General features: G+C 40.9%; 1 protein-coding gene across 1 annotated transcript in view; it reads right to left on the minus strand.

Annotated features, from left to right (window-relative positions):
• The window catches only part of DIP-alpha (Dpr-interacting protein alpha), a 36269-nt gene that overhangs the window by 6790 nt on the left and 7626 nt on the right, over positions 1 to 21853 (minus strand). Inside the window, exons 2-7 of the mRNA XM_002058960.4 lie at positions 12162 to 12271; positions 11764 to 11949; positions 9903 to 10003; positions 6642 to 6733; positions 6384 to 6512; positions 68 to 187 (exon numbers count right to left, since the gene is read on the minus strand). Coding sequence (XP_002058996.3) covers positions 68 to 187; positions 6384 to 6512; positions 6642 to 6733; positions 9903 to 10003; positions 11764 to 11949; positions 12162 to 12271 — 738 coding nt within the window. The remainder of the gene's footprint in view (positions 1 to 67; positions 188 to 6383; positions 6513 to 6641; positions 6734 to 9902; positions 10004 to 11763; positions 11950 to 12161; positions 12272 to 21853) is intronic.

A 21853-nucleotide genomic window follows, 5' to 3' on the forward strand; every position in this document is an offset into this window, starting at 1 on the left:
ACGCACACCATCAGTCAGACACACACATACACATACACATAACACACACATACACATATATACTAACCGGTATCCTTAATCCAGTAGTTAATTGATTTGGGCGAGGCCTCAACGTGACACTCGATTTGAACATCAGTGCCAAGCGGTGCTCCGACTAATTGATTCGGCACTTGTATGACTGGATGAACTGCAAAAGGGAGAAAACAGAAAGAGAGAGTGAGTGAGAATGGGTGAGAGAAAGGGAGAGAGAGAGAGAGAGAGAGAGGGGAGAGAAAGTCGTTATGTAGTCGTTTGTTATTGCAGCAGTGCAGCACATTATAAAACCATTTTTTAAATGCATCCGTTCCCCTGTCTCGTACACAAAGTTGATATGATTTCTAGCCGTACTCATATGCAGCCATGTATAGATATATTATATAACTGGCCTTACAATATGGAAACGCTAACGATTCTGAATAAGGGCAAAATTAATCCTGCTTCTCATACAGTATAACCTTTTATCTCTTAGCTAGAAACATGTTGTTTAGTAACGAATAAGTTCCCACGATTCACATAAATTGCTTTCTAATTAGCATAGCTTTGAGGTTTGAGATATAACTCTACTTTTATAGTCTGATGACATTGTACTGCATTGACATAATTTACCCAGCTATTTTTTTGATTCGACGCTCATATTTTATCTATAAGGCAATGAGTTGAATTACTCGGTACAAAATGTTAATTGTTTTGGCTACTTTAGCTCGATACCTAGTTGAATTACATTTTGCAAAACGCTTAACGTTCTCAAACTTTGCATTGCTATTCTGCAATGTTTTCGCATAAACTAACTTGTGATGTTTACTCGCTGCCATTGCAGTGCTCATTTTATAGCGAGTTACAAAACTCGCTACAGCACGTTAAACGTTCTAGCTGCTTTAACTCGCTAACGAGTTTATTTACTCGCTGCAACACGTTGATCGTTATTGCCGATTTAACTCGCTAATAAGTTAAATAACTCGCTATTGACTGTCGTGTTACTCGACTTACTTGGCTTGGTCGTTTGCAATACAATAGCATAGAACTCTCAATTTTCTACACTCTTTACTTCGTGTGAAAAGAAATGACAACGATAGCGAATGCCGCTCCATTTTAAATAATAGCAGTTGCATAATAAACCACCTACATACATGCATGCATAAATACATATGCATTTTGTTTGTGAGTGTGTGTGTGTGTGTGTTTGTGTGTGCGTGTGTGTGTGTGTGTGCGTGTCTGTATGGGAGTAGAAGGCCAATTGGGAGTAGGATAACTCGGTGCGGTCATCAAAATGCAATGCAGATGCACTGCACGTCTCTCTGTGGAGTTAAATGGCAACTCTTTTGCAATTCTTGTGCGTGTTTATTGTCACTTAGTCAAAGAGGTAGAGAGGTGGGCCACCGTATACCAGGCACATCCACACACCCCCAAACACCCTACGCACACGCACACGCACACGCACACGCACACCCACACGTCTAGCAGACGCTCACCGAGCTATAACCAAAATTGGTGGTTTTGTAAAACTGCCAAAGCAGCCACAGGCCATTGCTTGCAACGTGGCAAACCCCACAACCAGCCGCCAGATATTCTGTACACACACATATGTGTGTGCGTGTGTGTGTCCATGCGTATTTGTAAGTGTGTGAAGGCAAGCATTTCTGTAGTCATGTGCATTGATAGTCAATTACAGTGCAACAGCAGCTTGCAACAATTGCCAGTGTATATGCGTGTGTGTTTGAGGGAGTGTATGTGTGTGTGTGTGTGTGGATCTACAGCATTGGACAGCTTTGTAAGTTCGAGGGATTTTAATTGATTTCCGTGCCCGAGTGCATATGTCTTATCTATCAACTGTCTATTTGCTCACTCACTGTAACCACATACATATAAAGCTAAGTTCAAGTATGTGTGTCAGCTTGAGTGTGTGCCTGTGTGTGTGTGACTGTGGGTGTGTTGCTATTAAAACAATCCGAAGGTAAACATACCTCACGAGTATGTACGTGTATAAAAATACACAAATTTATGTGATCATATGATCATAAGTATAAATATTACTAATCCGAGGGTATTACCTATTTACTGAACTACCTAAAAATCCATTTCACAAATGAGACATATGAAAATAAGTTTATAATCTTAATCAATCCGCCCATTTTTCACACATAAGACCCACTACGCTTTCTAATACCAGCAACTCACGTATTAATTATTTTTTAATGTAGAACCTTAACAAAAACGTTGTAGCTGATCGAACGGAACAGGAACTTTTTTCCATACAGTCATTGACGCCCATTTTCTATCTAGTGCAGTGAATTGCTGTCTTATTCAAAAAAAATAAATGAAAAATAAATCAAATAAATAAATGCGTTACAATCTAAGCTGTTAGAAAGGGAAAGCTTTCAAATAGCGGTTTTCCACCAATTTTCCACCGTCGCGGGTGTAATTATTAAACATTGCGTTTTAGCAGTTTAATGAAATTGGAAATGCAGCTTTTAATCTCTTTAGATCGTCAATCAGTCAGTCTGTCCAATCATTCCATTCAGTTTTATATATGGATATATAGCTATAAATTGAAACAGTTTCAAAGCTTTTAGGGGCTTTAAAACTTTGCTCCGCTGCTCATTTTCACGATTCCAATCCACCAGTTTGGTGGCAACTGCAGCCAGTGCTGTTTAGTACACAAAATTGACATTTAAGTCACGCACATTGCAGCAGAAGCTGCAGATGGAGATGGAGCTGGAGCTGGAGCTGGAGCTGGTTCTGGAGGCGGAGGTGGGGTGTCGGGACAGGAGCTGAGCTACGTTCAAGCATAAAAATCTTCCTGTCACTGGTACTCAGAGGCAGTCAACGAGCGGCTGCCAGCTTGACCAATGCATGAGTGCTGGTTGACTGCGTCTATTTTCAATCTGCATACAGGCAACACACTCACACACATACACACATACACAAACAGCTACACACACGGGCACACCTATACACAGATACACATACTGCAACTATGGGAGATTGCATTGGGGCAGGGAGGCCAGGCGGTGTCCCGGCAGAAGCGGCTGGCAAACACTTTCGCTTGCGATTTACAATTTTGCCATGATTATTCCGAGCATGTGCCTTGACTACAGCCACGCCCGCAGTCCTCAATCCTCAATCCTCAAGCCTCAGTTGCCAGTGCCTCCAGTTCTCCTGCCTGCTGGCTCAGTTGCGGCAAACAAAGCCACAAATATGCACTAATGACGTCGTCGCAGCAGCAGCAGCAGCAGCAGCAGCAGCTGCAACTACAATTACAGCGCACACATACACCCAGACACACACACACACGCACACACAGACACAGACACACATGCATACCTCATCAGATTTTGGGCTATTGTGTGAAACTTTGAGTTAAAGGTAAAAGAGTCGGACACAAAAGCCAATGACGTGTATTTTTCAGCTCATTGGCAGCGCAAATAGAGACCAGCCCTTTTGTACATTCATTCGTTTCGACGCCCCCCCTCCCCCTCCACCACTTTACGCCTTCGCTGCCCCGTGGTCCCTACCTGCACACACACAGACACGCACACATATGGAACAATTGCAAATTTATGGCACTGTCCGTGTGCGTTCCAAATATCACCTAACCTGGAAATATGTCTGGTTCGCTCTTAGGCGTACGTGATTTTTTGCGATTTGGCTCAATTATTTGCTTTTGATTTTCAACGAAAATGCACAAAAAATGTTCATAAGTTTTTATTTTTTTATTTTGAGCAATAGATTTCGAAACATATTTCTAAACAATGCAAATTTTAATGATGCGAGACGAGACAGAGTCCAATGTGAAACTCTTACAATGTTGATTGATGGACTTAAAGCGTTTCCTTTCAATCGTTTTCAAAACAAAAATATTGCCAAATTTGTGCAAAACATTGGGTTTCACAAGAATTAATTCAATGTATGCCAAGTAAATCCAGTGGACAAATCAATATTCAAATGCTATTTCTCGTTCAAACCTACTCAAATTTTAGGAAAAGCAATTACGATGGATTTGTGAGGCTTACAAGTCAGTTTTTTTGACCAATTTTTAAAGAGAAACTTGATTTGATAATCAAGGGTGGGCTATAGAATACGACGAATCAACAGCTGGGCTCATCAATGAAAAGACCTAGGTTCCTCTACCGAAGCATCTACAAATATGTTCATTTACTCTGAAGCTCTTGATGGTGGACAACAGGGACATATTATTTTTATGTATTAAGGAGTTGAATCAATTTGTGTTTACATAGTGTGTTGAATATAGTTGTATAGAAGGAAAGTGAAATGTTTGTTAAGGTTGCTTGGCGCAGAGCTCGAGGTATTTGCCAGTCGGACACTCCCGACAGGTAACTGGTTCAGACTATGTTGGCTAGAATTCATTTATTGCTGGCTTATAATATTGTTGGGTAAATAGAAAATCACAAAAAAAAATGTCATCGGGTAAAGAGTATCGTCTATTAAGGGGGCTGGCAAATCAGAGAAAAATTGATTGAGCAATTATACGGTAAACAATAAATGCAGTATCTGTGCGGACTGTGGCATATGGGATGGGGGGAGTCTGCCTGCTAATTGTGGGATAATTGTTTGTTGCGCTTCCCGGTGCTGTTTTCCTGCAAATGCGCAACGCACACCAATTCCACGTCCCTAATTAGTCGTGCAGGAAGGTACCTAACAAGGCAGGAAACTTCAGCAAATGGCACGGAAACACGCAAGGGGATATGCGATGTCGGTGTCGATGACGCTGTCGCTGTTGCTGTTCCTGTCGCTGTCAGTGTCGGTGGCGGAGTCGGTGTCGGAGCTGTTGGTGCCACATGCGGCAAGCTGCAAATGCAGCCGGGGCTTTATCAGGCAGCTGCAGTGCAAGCAGTTCGCTGAAGATGCCATGGGAAAAAAGGCCATGCAAATAGCTTGCCAGCTGAAGGAAAACTTTGTTTTCACTTACTCAGCCAGCCAGGTGGGACAGGCTGGCAGGCAGTCGCAACATTTGCCAAACAAATTGTGAGTAAGTTCCTGCAGAAATAGCAACAGGAAACGCGCACACTCGAATATGACGAAACTGGATTTGCAGCTGGGGGAAGTAGGGTCGACATGCCCAAGGCATGGGCATGGGCTTTCGTGTAGTTCTTCTGTGGCGGCAGGCACTCTGCCCAAGTTGATCAAAAACTTTGAAAAGGTAGCGTATGCCAATGGCACTGGCGGCAAGCAGATAGCATAGGAGCGCAGAACAGCTCTTAATGCTTTAATAGCTTTAATCAACGTAGAAGAAGGACGCGCGGACTTCTTGGCGCAGTCCTAAGCACTACACACACTTAAAGGCCACATTAACAAAATGTCAAAATGTTAAAAAGCGTGATTTTGCCACCCGAACGGGTGGCGGCGACAAGTCTAGTAGTAGTCCTCTCTGCCGCAACGGACAAAAGAGCAAGCAAAATAAACACAGCCAGGACACACAAGGCACCAGGCACCAGGCACCAGGCCCTGTGCCTGGCCAGGAATAGGAATTGCGGCGCTGCTGCACACGTTGGCAAACAAGCGCAGTGTGGAGCTGCTGCTGATGTCGTGATGATTGAGTGAACTGCCACATGGAGCGGCAGGCGGCAGGTGGCAGGAGGCAGGCGGTGCAACTAAGAGCCACCAAGCGTCGTCATCAACTAGGACAGCATGCCGCACGTGCTGCAGACAGGTTGACAAAAAACTGTGGCCCCCCCTACCCAAAAAAAGCAACAGCAACACAATGCACAAGGCATCAGGTAATGCCCGGTATCAGTGACTGGATTTAAACGGATTACAACAACGACAATCGAGTTAGCGCCGCACCGAGCCACAAGCTGTTCACTACCTTGCCCCAAAACCCAACCCCATCTCGCCACAGCCCGCCCCCTTGCCACCCAGCCAGTTCTGCCACTGTTCTGATTTTCTCCTTTCTATGCCCAGCTTTGAGATTGCTTCTTTTTTCCCTTTTTTTTTTTTTGTCCGCAGCATAGCTGAGGGCGCTGTGTGTGTGTGTGTGTGTGTGTAGTTGATAACTGTGGCTAAAGCTGGCTGCACGCTGGGTGTCAGTACACTAAACTAGATAAACACCACGACGCTGGCCGGCGCCAAAAACTGAGAGCTGTGAGCTCAAAGGATGAGTTCCGGACGGACGCAGTCTGCGCTCTGGCGACAGCTGACTAATGATATGTACGTGTACAAAAAAAAAAAAAAAAAAAACAAAAAATACAAATAAAAAAAAAAGGAGAATGCACAAAGTTGACCAACCACAACTCTCTAATTAATGCCAACTCAGCTCAGCCCTCTGGCACCACGTGACCAGCAGCCAGCAGCCAGCAGCAAATGGATTGCGGACTTGATTTACTTACAGTGTATGCTAAGCGAGATGCGCTTTGAAACCGATGGGGGCACACCATTGGAGGCGATGCACAGATACGAGCCCATCTCGTTGCGTGAGATTTTTGTCAGCTTGAGCACCTCGCCGCGGAACGAGGAAACTGTCATCGGGCCGAGAAAGAGAGAGTGAGAGAGAGAGAGAGAGAGAGAGAGAGAGAGAATTTTACAGATAACTCAGTTAAAGCTAACCGCTTTATTGTTTAATTATTTAGTGCTAGTCGAATACATACCCAATGTCTTGGTGCCGGCGTTATCCTTGAGCACTATTTCGCTGCCATCCTCGCGGCGCCAGTTCACAATGGGCTCCGGATAGCCACGCGCGCTGCAAAGTAAACATTGGACGTATTAGGGCCCGTTGGGGCTGTTTGACTGTAGGAAATGTAAAATTACAAGGCCAGGAGAAAGTAATTGGTATATAAACACATTTAAATGCCACACTTAAGTCCCTCAAATTTGAGAGAGATGGGTCTATTAAAATTCATATTTTGATGAACTTCAATTCAAGAATGCATTTTAAAAAGTTTGTAGTGGATATATATAAGTAAAGGGCGGATCTATAAGGTATTATATTTACTATTAGGAAGTACAAAAGCATATCAATCAGAAGCACTTCATACAAAACATAAAACACTTCAAGAAGGAAGAAATGTTAAAACAGTTACCAATAACAAAGTGCGTTAATATCATGGAGAGGTTGTAAAGAGGGGATTAGGGAGATCCAGCTTAAGGTGGTCGACACGTCCTCAGCGAACGAGCATGTGACGCAACTCAGATTTCAAAAAAAAATTATATAGAGCCAGCTCATCTGCAAAGCAGCTGACATGTCTTTGAAAAAGGAACTTAAGAAGTTTTGCAATGAAAGACCAGTTGTTGGCCCTGAAGATGTTAGAGAGGCTGGCTTAATATATAAAATAAACAATATTAAATTTAATTCTTAACTTATTTTACCATGAACTTTTCAATGAAAAAATGGTACACTGTGGTTATTTAACATTTAAATGAGAACATCGAAACGCGGCGCACTTTAAATCGTCGCAAATCTTTTCGCTGCCCACAAAAGTAGGCAATGGAAATTTGTGCGCAAGCTGAGTTTTGGTCTATTCAACTTAATATGCGGCATTGGTGGCCATTGTGTTGGCCCAAAGCGCCAACTTCTTGTAATGTAGACGACGCAACGCTTTTGGCCAGCAGTCGCCGTCTGTGGCTGAGATTGTGAATGGGCTGGATGTATGCTCCGCCGAGGGAGGGGGTTCGGCGAAGGCTGTATGCATGTTGAGGCAGCAGTTTAACAGCGCACCAGACACGGGTGTGGTAAATTTTTATGATGCCGCAAACAGATGCAAAATAGCCAAGAAAAGAAAATCTTACGCACACACACACACACACACACACACACAACCGCACACAAACACAGGAACACAGACAGGCTGAGACATTTCGAGAGTTCGTCCCGAGTGCAAGACCAGAGCAAACACAATGGAGACCGCCTGGGTACCAGTCAGCAGCAGTTGCTTAGCTGCTAACTTGGCTAATACTGAGCGTCTGCTAAGCTGATTGTTTGTCCTGCATGTCTATGTGTGTGTGTGTGTGTGTGTGTACGTGTTTGTGTGTGTGTGAGGTGTTTCTTGTAACATGTTTATTCATGAAAACAAAACTGCATACCTACATACATGTACTACAATGAACCAAGACACGCTCTCTAAACACGTAGGTGATCATTGTATTTAAATAAACATTGCCTCTTTATCAGGGCACGCACACAACATACATATTTGAATTATATAATTGTTAGGGGTATTGCCTAAGTATTATGAACCTTTGCTTTTAGACTTAACATTTATTATGAATTCTAACATATTATTGAGTTGAATTTAGAGGTCTTTCACGCTGAATAAGCTGAAAAGAATTTTAACATAAACCATAAAATGTTTTAAATAATCGATTTTACTAACGATTTATTTTCGATTCACAAATAAAAACATTCCAGGTAGAGCCGTTTAAAGGAAATCCATTTACATCTTAAACTGTGCTTGGTTCCGTACAAAAAAATGGTATGAAAACACTCTTTTCCCATTTTGGAACAGTGTATAAATGTTTTTAGTCAACAACAAGGACAAACAATAGAGCTTAACAATCTGTTCATCTGGCGAACTTTGAAACAGCAGCCGTTTTAATTTTGTTTTTGTTTGCTGGCTGCTTAAAGTTAAATTCACTTTATGGGACTTGCCCTAAGTGGTATTAAAATGAAAAAAATTACAGACGATGTCTCTAATAGCTTTCCACATACACACACACACACGCACACTCGCACTAAGAACATAAACATAGACCGATACGAGCAAGGAGGAGCCCGTTTATCGCCCTGGTTCTATCATTCTGCGGTTAAATCGTTAAAATTACTTCGTGGCGGTGGTCAAGTTCATAAATCAACGGCGACCAAATGCGTCGCGTCGCGTCGCATCGAGTCGATGTCGCAGTTAGCTAAAAGGAAAAACCACTGAAACTAACACAAGCTAAGGCCAGCCGATAGGCGATGGTGTGTGCTCCACATTTTGATACCCTGTAGACTGTTGCACTTATTCGTTAAGGTCTTGCTTTACTGACTTTGAAGCATTAGCTCGGGAAATTGAAGAGTTCTTCTATTAGATATCATATCTTCGATGGCACTCAATACGAATATAATCGTCAATATATATATATATATATATCTTTTAACTCTTTTCTAAAGTAGTGTCAAGCTATCTGTACACATATTTCACACGCACACACACACACACACTGATATGCACACATATCAAGTTGCTTTTCGTAAGCGAGATGCTCAACTTTTTGCAAGGGCATATGGTTAGCGCCGACCCAAATCAAGAGAAATGAAGTGTCGCTTAATTTGCTGACATTATTAAATGATGATGATGATGATGACGCAGACAATGAGGGTGGAGTTGTGCTTAGTTTTTGGTGATGATAGTCATTTGGCTGGGATTTTAGTTGAGTAAAGGAATGCAGGACGCATTTATTGGGATATTAGCTACACACACGCATTAATATACATATGTCTGACGAAACTAACATTTGCATGCTAGTTAACGAATGTTTGATCGTATTCTTGTAGATCGACATGTTAGAGCTCTACTAATTAGTGATATCTAAAGGCCAAGTAACATTTAACTCAAGCTCAAGCTGTCAGCTAGTTAAGCATATCATTAGACTTATGACGCTGAGCAGCGTTGCCAGACTGCAATAAAACTTATTGAGCTTATCGACCAACAGTTAAATTTAACCTGATGTCAACTAATATGTGTGATTAAGTGTTTGTATGTGGCTAATTGGTAATTGCCACTGCCTTCATATAATTCAACCTACTTATTATGTTGGCTCAGGCCTATGTAAGCTGAACTGCGTTGCCGGACAGTAATCCAGCTTTCTGTACACTATGTGGATTATGTGGGCTATAATTGTTAAGATTAACATTGCTTTTAAATTACACTCACCGACATGTTAAGCGCACTGAGCTACCCTCGGGCACAATAACATCCGACGAAGTATCCTCGCTGATAAAGTCCGGTGGAATGACAACATCCAGGAAACCAATCTAGAGAAAAGTAAGAAATATAAAAATGGTAATGTGCAAAATTAAACAGCATTTTTCAATAGTCTATATGTGGATTAAAAAAACTAAATAAAAAAGAGTTGCAATAGATGACGGAAAATGTTGTCAATTGGGGCCGGAAATGGGAACAAAAGTCAATCCCGTTGAAAAATAAATATCAAAATGTAAAATTGAAGGACAGACAAGTAAAATAAAGTAAAAGGAAAAAAAATAAACAAATAAAACAATCATCAGTTAAATGTTACGGACAGCAGAGGCGGCCAGTTTGGCTAAATTTACTATACACTCAGCGAAAATTTGCTGATTATGCAGGCGGTCATAAAGCAGCAAATGTTTTTATGTGCCGTATGGGGGGGCCCCTGAGATCGGGAACGGGCATTATACATACACATACATAACGTAGCAAATGAAATGACGCTAAATAGTTTAGGACTGTGTGACAGTCAGCACCAGGACCAGGACCAGGACCAGGGCCCGAACTCTTAACGCAATGGCAATGGTAATAGAAAGCAAGGCAAAAGCGTAGAAAAGAAACGAAGACAATTGGGCAACGGTTGCGTGTGCAGCGCTCTGTGCCACTTGCTGTTGCAGTAAGTACACCAGCCCAGGCCAACCCGAAACCCCCCCTCTCTCTCTCTCTCTCTCGCACTCTCCACGCCGCATACTCGGGCGCCATCAACTGCTGCTGTTGTCCTTGTGAGAAGCGTTAAAGTAAAAATAAAAATTAAGGAAGCATGAAATACATTTTATTGGCGCCATAAACTTCACTTGGCTGGACACATGAGTGTACGTGCGTCCACACGCACACAAACAACTAACGCACACTCACACACACACACACACACACACACACACGTACAGACATTTGAATGAGTGTGTGTGTATGTCTTTCGCCTTGTTTGCCATAGTTTTCGCTTTCGATTTGCTGCGCTTTCTTTCACTTGGTCAACATTGGGGGGCAAGAGGCTAAAGCAAATCGTAAGCCCAAGAAGGGAGGGGGGATTGTGTCTGGAGTGTGGGGCGCCACCGAGCGCGTTGCATTCTCCTGTACGTTTGCCCCTTCAAATGCTGCATGAAATTTTCCTGGACACTTTGGAAAATTGCTTTCAACAGCAGCAGGCAACAAGCAGCAGCAACGTACATGGAAAATATTTAGAAACATTTTCAGTGTCTTCTTAGCTGGGGCATTATTCATTGGATGTGACCTTTGCCCAGCTACTTATGTTAAGCAGAGCTCAAATACTGTCGATAATGCTCACATTTAACCTATCTACTCACACATACATGCGTGTTTATTAAGCATATGTTGGGGATATGTGAAAACTCCATTGGACCTGTTTGTTCTGTTTTTCAAGAAAGCTTCCTGGCAAAGCAACTTAGAGTTTGTTTGAAAGTGTGGCAGCACTGTGTCGATAAGTTGACACTGGCTGTAATTAACAATTAATATTAATAATAATAATTAATTGATAATTATAAACGAGTGGAGAACGCGGTTGAGACGTTGCATGACACATTTACCAAGCAGCATGGCAACTTTGCCATGAACTAAAATTGATTCCATAATGTAACACTCCAATAGATAGCACATTGTAAACTACATGGTAATGAAACAATTGGATAAGTGTCAGAGTGGTCTCTTAATTGATATATTTGCTGGGTTTTCTTTAGCAGAGTCTTAATGTAAAATAGCATACTTAACAAAGATAAAAACTAAGGCGAAACTGAGAAAGTTGTGCACTTACTTGACTTTTCATTGGATCCGTATTCAGCTGGCACATATAACCGCCCCGATCCTCCTCGGAAACGGCCTTGATGTGCAAATTCCAGGTGTTCTGATCCAAATGGCTGACCGTGACACGTGGATTGTGCGTAATCACGTTCTCGTGTATGGCCTGGATGGCTTTTGTGTCGGCTTTAAGCCAGCCCACCTGTGGAAACGAAGTCAAGAGAAATTACATTTACCAGGTACTTTGGCTAAGGGTAATGGGATTGCGGTTGATTATTGTTGTGGCACAGATTTCAGATGCTTAGTGGCTGCATTATTGTGCTGGTATCATTAATTAAGCGGTGTGTTGTGTTTACTAAGTACCACTGTTTGTGAGTGTGTGTGTGTGTGTATGTGTGTGGATGAAGTACTTACGCGATAGCCACCCAAGTGGCGCACGTGACAGGTGAAGGTTGCGTCGCGACCCACAGCGACGGACACATTTGAAATGCTTTCCACAAACTCCGGTTGAAAGGCGCCAATCGCTGTAAATGTGCAGCCAGAGTAGAGACAGGGAGAAAGAGAGAGAGTGAGAGAGAGAGAGGAGTGAGAGCACCAATAAGATATGAGATTAGAATGCATCTGCGGTGTGTGGGCGGCGGTTAGTTGTGCGAGTTAATGATATCACAGGCAATGCACGACTAGCACCGCCAGCAGCCGTTGCGCCTGCCAAAAACTCAGTGATTTATCGCTTTTAAATGTGCCCGACGCGCCACTTGCCAAGTCGCAGACAGCCACCAGCCAGCAGCCAGCAGCCAGAAGCCCAACTATCAACAGCCAACAGGCAGCCAAGTAGCAGTTCAGGGTTCAGAGTTGGCTCTTAAAGAGCCAGCGTGCGGCTAATTGAAGATCAACACTCATGAGTTAACCGCCTGCACAGCCTTTGCCGCAGCGGGGCCAACTTGGGCCAATGCTTGGTGACATACGCAAACATATAATATAAATTATTTATTGAATCATTCAAAATCAAACAGTTCACTTGCAAGTTTTGCAAACAAAAAATCCTTTTTTTTTTCAGCCCGTTCCATATATTTATATATATATATATATATTTAAAAGCGACAAGCCTTAGATTAAATACCCTTCTGGGGATATGCGAGCTGGAGATGTTTTATACGAAAATTCTTTGCCAACCGATTGTTCCTATAGAAGCAACATAATTTTTTACTTGATAAGGTTACGTTTATTTGTACAGATATCCTTGGAGCGCAAAAAAGTATTTCTTGCGGAAAGCCAATCGACGACTAAAGTGCTTGCAATCGAAAGACAAACTAGTAGTCGATTGTAGACGGATAGCTTTGAAATTCAGGGACATGGCCAGGTCAATACGACTCGTAAAACTGATCAAGAGTCTATGTCATTTCCTTCTATGATTAACATATGGCATAACAAAATTATAATACTCTCTAAAAGGGCATAAAATAGCGAAAGGCAAAAAGCGGTTGATTGGGCGGGCGGGCGGTCGGGTCGGTCTAGGAGCGGGCTGCAAGGCGGCAGACAGCGACTAGCGCAGCCGTTGCCGCAACAAAGTGCCCGCTGCCCCTCTCCCCCTTACGCCATCATACCCCTGCACCCTACTCTGCGCCTTTGGCCTGGTAATGCATGCGAAAAACTTTTGCCAAACTTGAAATTTAAATATTTATAGACACTGCCGCTGGCAGCCGGCAGCCGGCAAGTGCGTCGGCCATCCGCATCCACCGAACGTGCCACCCACAGCCAACGTCAACGCCAACGCTACCGCCACCACTCAAATGCCACCGATTGTATTGTATGCCACTCACTGAGGGCGGGACAGGAACAGGGACAGGGGCATGGGCCGGGGCAGTGTCAGGGGGTGTGGCGGTAAGTGGAAGAATGTGCTGAATCGACGCAATTGGCCAAAGGCATGATTTATTTCATATTTTTTTCCAGATTTCGTTTCTACAACTTTTTCTTATATTATTGAAAATGGATATAATTTGTGAAGCAGTTATGAGCTGTTCATTCCCATTGATGGCTCTTTCAAATAGAGCAGGGACAACTTTTTATTTTTCCATTCGCCGTTAAGCAAAAATGATTGCTACACATTTGTTTAAAAGAAAACTCTTCGGTTGAAGCAAAGTATGTTGTTATTATTTGCAAATCATTCGTATATTTGATTTGTGAAAAATAATTGCTACTCAACACATTTTCACTCAGAGGCAGGCATAAGAAAAGGTTCGCTTTATATTTATTTAACAAAAAGCTTGTACTTTAAGAAGAGATGTACTGTTCAAATAGTTTCGCATGGAATTAAGGCATTTGTATACCCTAACTTATCTTGCTCCATGGCTCATACATACGTTATATACGTAAATAAAAAGATTAATTAAATCATATATAAGTTAAACAATAATAAATTTAAAAAATGTTTGTAAAATAAAATACATTAAAATGTTTAAAATCTACTTGTTATATCTATTAATAATAAAATAATACAAATCAATTGCCGCGCATAAATAATGCTAGCCTGAAAAACGGTTCCAACCAATTGGATAATACGTTTGTTGTTTTACTAGTTTTAGGAGAGAAAGAGCTGCCTTAATATGCACTATGAATTTCTTCAGACAGCCTGGCTTTAACACTTTTAAGCATCTGCCAGTGTTGCGAGCAGGATGCGAGTTGGCTTTATAGTTTAAGTCGCTTTGCTGAGTTGAGGCGGCCTAAGGCCAATTTAAAAAAGAAGTGGCTAACCAGTCATCGCTTAATTTCTAAAATATATATTTTCATTTATTTAGCAGTTCCTCAAACAAAACTGCCAAAAAAAAAAAAGAACGTAACCAGTGTTGGAAGCTGCTGTTGGCGTCTGTTGGGCGTCTGTGGTTGCAGCTGGATTTATTTGCATGGATTTTGTTGCTGCAGTTGTTGGAAAGAGAAACCAAGCGACTGACTGGCTGGATGACTGACTGACTGACTGACTGGCTGACTGACTGAGTTTTTCATTAGCATTCTGAGAGTAAGGGTCTTGACTGAGATTTCGTATCAAAATCAACAACAGCTAAAAAGTTCAGTTCAGAACAACAACTTGAGCAACAAGAGCAAATCTTTGCTGCAAATTGCAGAAGCACATGCAAAGTCAGTGATAGACACCGGACAAATGGAGCTGTAGACGTAACGACACCCACATCCACACCCACACCCACACTCACGTCCACATCCATACATACACAACCACTTACACAGTGGCCAAACAAGCTGCACTCAAATGTAGTTCCTGCCTGGCTGGCTGCGGCTTGTTTGTCAATCTGTTCAACTGGATGCCAAACTGGAGGCTTCAGTATTGTGCCAATTCCAATGAACTTGTCGCCCCCGTAAGGTTGAGGCCCGTCGTTTTGTGTCGCAATGCTCAACTGTACCCCCTCTGGCGCTCTGCCTTGCTCCCGCAGCTGTTAGCCGCTTGGCTATCTCGCCATCCTGTCTCGGAGCACTTTGCATTTTCCGGTCACAAGAATTGAAGTTGCGCCAAGTCGCGTGTGCAGCCAAAGTCAATTAACCCATGCCCGTCGGTCAGCCTAACCTCTCTCCCCGTCCCCGTCCCCCTGCCCCAGCCCATGCTACCGCCCCGTCGTATCTACTGCAGTCGATGTTTTTCACATTTTCGCACGTTATCATAAATTTGGCGTCTCCGCCGGGACTAGGGCCCGGCAGCTTCATTTCAATTTTCTTAGCCACTGCTCTGGTTGTCGTGGATCCAGTTTGAAGGCGGATTCTGTGGGTTACGTGGAAACGGAGGCTTGTCACTTTGGCAGAGCTTTGCTGCCAATGGCCCACATGCAGTACGTATGGGTGGCCCGGCAATGGCGCTCCAAAAGTTTAAATCACACAACGACAATGAGGATTTACCAAAGCAAATTTATGGTTAAGGACATTGGCAAAAGTTAAGCTTGTTTTGTCAATGGATGCGTGTGTGTGTGTGTGTGTGTGTGTCTGTGTGCGTGTGTGTTAATAAAGTGTCTCGTCCTGCGTATGTGTATATGTGGGCCAAGAAAATATATGGCACAGCATTCTGTGCCATTGCCCCGCTCCAAGGTGTATAGCCTGGTCGAAACACAGCTACAAAGATGCCAATCTGCATGGCACCTTTTTTTATGGTGCGCACACACAAATCCCAGCGCCAAAGCGCCAATGATAGGTGATAATGGCAAATTTTGAGACGGCAACTGGAATTGAAAGCTGCCGCACAGCGGGCACAGCTCCAATGGCCAAAGAGCCAAAAGACAAAACTTAAATAAACAGCAGCCCCAGAGCAGACACGGCGCTGACGAGGCATTAAAGTGCTGCAACTGTTAAAATTTATAAGGAAGCAGAAGGGAGCGCGCTCGATTTCAGATACTCTCTAATGAATCAAGCTGAAGGGCGAATGACACTATAAACAGAGCAGAGATAGCACGCAGAAGAAAGCTTTTTCAAGCTCACTTTCCACTGATTCTTTTCAGAGCAAAAAGTCAGTTTAAACTTACAAATGTCGACTTTGATGGAGATATCTTGAGAAGCAAAGAAATTGATCTAAATGACAAGATATGATATGATATAGCGGTCCAATACGGTCGGTTCAGATACTTGTACTGCTGGGAAATGGAATATATGTATATACTTTTTGATGACAGAGATGTTCCCTTCCAAATTAGCAATACCCTTTGCAGGAAAACTTGTTTACAGAAAGTACAGGCAGTCAAATATTTGAAGAATCTTCAACTAAATATGGTTTATAACATTCGCTTCACATTCTCTTAGCTATCGAAGTTATCGATTAGTCCGATAAGTGTACAACCTAATAAGCAAACAGGGTATAAATACATACTATATAGCCTTCTCTGTATATATATATATATATATATATATAATCAAATTGCCGAGTTAGTCTTTGTTGCCAGTTTTCGCTGGGCGTTGAACTACCAAACGCAAATAGCAAATAGCAAATAACAAATGATGGCTGCAGCAAGTGGCAGCAAGTGGCGGCCGCGGTTGGTGGCAACTGCGCCTAATGGCCAGCCAGCCCGACTTGGGCGCACATTTGCATTTTTTACAAATCGTCGTCTACAACTTGTAGCACTCGCAATTGAATTTGCACTGGCCAACAAGACAAAAAAAAAAAAAAAAGCAAATAAATAAAAAAAAAAAATGCCAAAAACTCACAGGAAAATTCAATTTCATGTTTTTTTTTTCTCTCAGCCTTAACAAACGTCTTGCAATTAATTGTGTCTTGATTTTTGTTTCACACTTTGAAATGGGTTCGCAGCCCTTTTTTAGTGGGCAGGCATTGCAAATGAGCGACGAGTTGATTTTAATTGCCAAAGTTTTCATACCCCATAAAAGGAGTTGGGCTTAGTATTGGGATTCGCCGGACCATTGCTACTCCTCCCCCTCGCCGCCAAGGGGTTTCACTCTTCAATCAACATGACATATCGAAATTCACCTTGCATAGCCGAATCTAATAGCTAATATTTATTTTTAGCTTCAATGTGGCTTATATTCAAAAAGTTGTTAACTATCTCCTACTAACTGTTTTAATCGGAATTGAAAGTAAAATGTAAAGACTGTGTTAATGTCTAGCTAAGATTTCAAATAGATTTAAAAAATTTAAATGTCACATAATTTTTGAAACTTGCTTGGCTGACGAAAAACAAAATATATCTTGTACTTTGACAGCTGCTGTCATTTAATTTGACAGCCAGTTGATACTGATGACATCCTTTACATGCATACTCATCGCCAAAGATCTAATATATATTTAACCCCTATTTTTAAATGTTTTCTGCTGTAAATTGTACACTGTGTATTCTTTAACGAGAGAGTAAGATTCAATACCCTTTTGATGCTTTGCCTTACAGTTTTTCTAGGTATATGAGAAGAGTGAAGTTTGCAAATGCTGAGTTTTCGTAGAAAACAGAAAATAGCTTTTCAAACGGTCGATCCTATGACAACTATATAATATAGTGTTCCGCTCAATCAGGTATTGCCCGCCAAGCAAAATAGGAAACTATGAACGTTTTAAGACGATAGCTTCAAAACTGAGAGATAAGTTCGCATAGAAAAGGACAGATGGACGGACATCAACTCGACTTCGATGCTAATCCAGAGCACAAATACTTTAATTGGTCAGATTGACAGATTTTTTGTTTTCTTATATTTTTATCTCTTATTAAAGGGCAATTTGCTAAGTTTTGCAACTATGGAGTATAAATTATTTAAATCATTTGTGACAGTGGAAGGCTTGTCAGGAATGAATTTTAACTAAAAGTTTTCTTAGCATCCAAAGCCAAAGCTAAGCCAAAGAGTATTTGTGACAGGCTCAGCTCAAATGTATGCTACACTTTTTATGTGCAACACAACAGGAACTAAATGTGCGTATGTGTGCGTGTGCTGTTAAGTACTTAGTCACGAATATGCGCGACTTTTTTTGGGCGAAACTTTTTTATTATATACACCAATGTGTTGCAAAAGTGGCGGTCAGTGCAGCCAACCAGTTGCCATAGCTGGGCGCCGGGCCGAGGCGAGCGGAAGGGCGGGTGTCCGCTTGCGGCTGCTGCGGTCGCATGCTCTAAAAGCTAAAGAACCGACGCATCCATATAGCCATATGCAATGTTCTGGCCATGAGTCGTATCAATTAAGATACCCGAGGGACGACAAAACCGAATGCATAGAATTTACAAAGTGCCAAAAGGTTTGTTGTCTGACTGTCCGAACGACCGACCGACCGACCGACCGACCGACCGACCGATCGACCGACCGACCGAACGACCGACCGACCGACTGTGTGGCCGTCTGTCAGTCTCGACTTTGTGCAATATTGTGGCTTGGCTTACAGTTTATTAATGCATATTGCGTATTTGTTTAAAGTGCGTACAAACTGTGTCTGTGCCATGTTGCACGTGGGGCAAGTAGCTTATCATTTATGGCTGCTCAGTTCACGTTTTCAATTGCTGCCACATGCAGGGCAATTAATTTGCATTTCATTGATATGCGCAATCACACACACACACACACACACACACAGAGATACAGGCACACCCACACAGCTCAGGCCGAGGCCTAGACGGACACACACACACACGAGCAAACATTTTCATTTGGCTGCACTCACGCACAGGCTCATTCCTCCATTTTGCAATATTTGTTTAGGATTATTATCGGTTATTAATGTTGCTGTAATTGAAAATTATTTTCACTTTTATGCTTATCATTATCAGCGGCCGTTACAACTGCCAACTGGCAATTGGCAACTGGCAATTGGCAATTGGCAACTGGCAACTTGCAACCGGCCATGTGGCACGGTTGCTCGCTTAATATATTCACATACGCATTCGCATTGCATCATTATCACTGGGGAATTATTGTTTACCGAGATTTAAGCGGCCTCTTTTATTAATTTTTGTTTTTGTGCACGTATTGTATATCACATATATATAATTAAGTTTTGCACGTTAGGTTACTATAAAAAAATATATTTCAATTTATTATTTTCACTTAACGGCTACTTTTGTTGAGTACATTCAGATTTGCTTCCCGAATATGAACTGATTTATCTAACTGTTGCGGTCGCTTAGCAAACTTCGCTTTGAGAGAGTTTGAGTCAAAATTGAGTGAAGTTTGAGCTGCGTCAGCAATTATGCGTGGGATAGTACTCTGATGGGAACATTGACAGTGGCGTGATATTTAGGGTGAATTGTTTATGTCTACCAAAGGGGGACAGTTTGATCTTGACCAATGTCGATGTTATCACCAGGCTCTTTGTTTACAATATTAGAAATGTTTATAATTGTGCTTATGCTTATGTGCTAAGTTATGTTAAAGGGTGGGTGCGACTATGGATATGTCACTCCCCCAACCATTAGAAAAGTGCCTGTCCTCAGGTGTTTAAGTTTGGATATAGTGTAACATTTTCTTCTTTTACAATTGGTATATCTCCTATTATTGTAGGTGTTTCTTCTACTTTGGGTTTTTTATATTTTATAATTAATTTCTTAGGTATGCTTTTGAACTTATATGTCAAATACAGTGTTAAACTTATTAATATGATTACAAATATGGTTATTGTAATTATCTGGAATACATTGTTAAATTTTGTATGTGCATTTATAATTTGTTTCGTTTGTACAAACGAAAGTGGTTCTAATTTTATAACATCATTGCTTACGTAAATGCTTTGAGTATAATCTAACATATTGTTTGAAATTGAAATTTCATTAATTTGCAATGAACAATTAAAGATTTTTATTATATTGTTTCCTTCTATTGTTATTTCGTTATTTATACAATTATGGTTTAATATAGTTTTTGGTAAATTCCAAGTTAAGATTATATTTGGTTCTATGTAGTTGATTTGAAAATTTTGCAAAATTTTAGTATAACTACATTCTGATGTTATTTGGTTTAAAATTCCTGTTAAACATTCATTATTAATTAATTTTTTTGTTTCTCTGCTATAAACTTTTTTATCTTGGGTAAAATATTTTTCATGAGCTATTTCTGTCAAAATATTATTATTTTCATCCGGGTATGGAATTATTTCGAATACCGGGCTTTTTATTATTTCTCGAGGAATATGGGATATTATCAGTATTTCGTTTGTATAAGGTTATTGAATTCTTTACTTTGTTCAATTAAATTGTTAAAAGTTTCTTCGGTTTTTGTTGAGGTTATTTATTAGTTTTTCTTTATTAGCTTGAGTGTCATACTCTGGTGTACCTGCATATATGAATATGTCCGCTGGTGTTCTGTTAGTCGTTTTGTGCTTTGTTTTATGATTGTACGTGTAGAGTATAGTTTCAAATTTTGTAAGTTTATTTTCGACGTCTGAGTCGCTGTTAATGATTCTTAGTTTTTCGTTAACTGTCTTATGAAATCGTTCTACGTCGGATATACCGTTTTTACTAGTGGTTATATTAATATTTACTGCTTCTGATTTTAGCCATAATTGTAAAGCTGTGCACATAAAAGCTGAGTCTTTGTCTGCCTTTATTTCGATGGGTTTACCCATTTGGTTGAACACTTGTAATATAGCTCGTTTGGTTTCTAGCCAGTCTCTACTTTTTATTTCTATTAATGATGCAAATTTTGAATAGATATCAATGCAAGATAAAAATTGTTTATCTCCTACTATGTAAAAATCCATTACATATTTTTCTCGGATATTAGCGATTTCCGGAGTTATTTCGAAAGTTAATTTTGTATCTCTGTGTTCTGTTTTTGCGATGTTGCAAATCTCACATTCATTTATTAGATTTTGAATTAAATTTTGATAATCTGGGAAATAGTGGGTTTCTTTGAACCAATTGATAGTTTTTTCAATTCCTGGATGTAATAATTCTTTGTGCTTTTTTAATATTAATTCTTTGAATTCTGCGTATGTTTGAAGGTCTATTAATTTTGTACTAGTTTTCATTGCCTTTGTTGAATTATTCGGACTTATTATTTCTAAGTAGGCTTCTTGAAAAATTGGAAAATCTGCTTCGTTGTGGAAGTATAGCACACTTTTCTTTGTGCATAAGTATTCTTTTATTAATTCTTTGGCATGCGTATTAGTCATGTCTTTGTACGTAATTTTTATGTTGGTTTTGTGAAAGTAATTCGTAACTTTTGTTTCGTTCTCGGTTCCTTTTTCAAATTCTATTTGTCGATTATAATAATTAAGTGGTCTTTCTGTGATTTGTAAATGGTTACTGTTGTCTTCTTGAGCACTATGTATTGTTGCTCTTGTGCTAATTGTATCTTCGCCTAAGAAGTTTTCGTTTAATTGAATTCTGGACAGAGCATCTGCCACATAATTTTCTTTTCCTGGGACGTATTTAATTTGGAAATCAAACTCATTTAGCTTGATCTTCCACCTTTGTAATTTCATGTTAGGTTCTTTCATATTATTTAACCAGACGAGTGGTCTGTGATCACTAAGGATTTGAAATTGTCGACCAAAGAGATAGGACCTAAAGTATTTAGTGGCCCAAACGATTGCTAATAATTCTTTTTCAATCGTTGAATAATTTAACTCATGCTCGTTGAGAGTTCTACTTGCATAGCATATAGGCTTATGCTCTTGCGAAAGGACGGCC

The sequence above is a fragment of the Drosophila virilis genome, chromosome X (genome assembly GCF_030788295.1).
Source record: "Drosophila virilis strain 15010-1051.87 chromosome X, Dvir_AGI_RSII-ME, whole genome shotgun sequence".
NCBI classification, from domain to species: Eukaryota; Metazoa; Arthropoda; class Insecta; order Diptera; family Drosophilidae; genus Drosophila; species Drosophila virilis.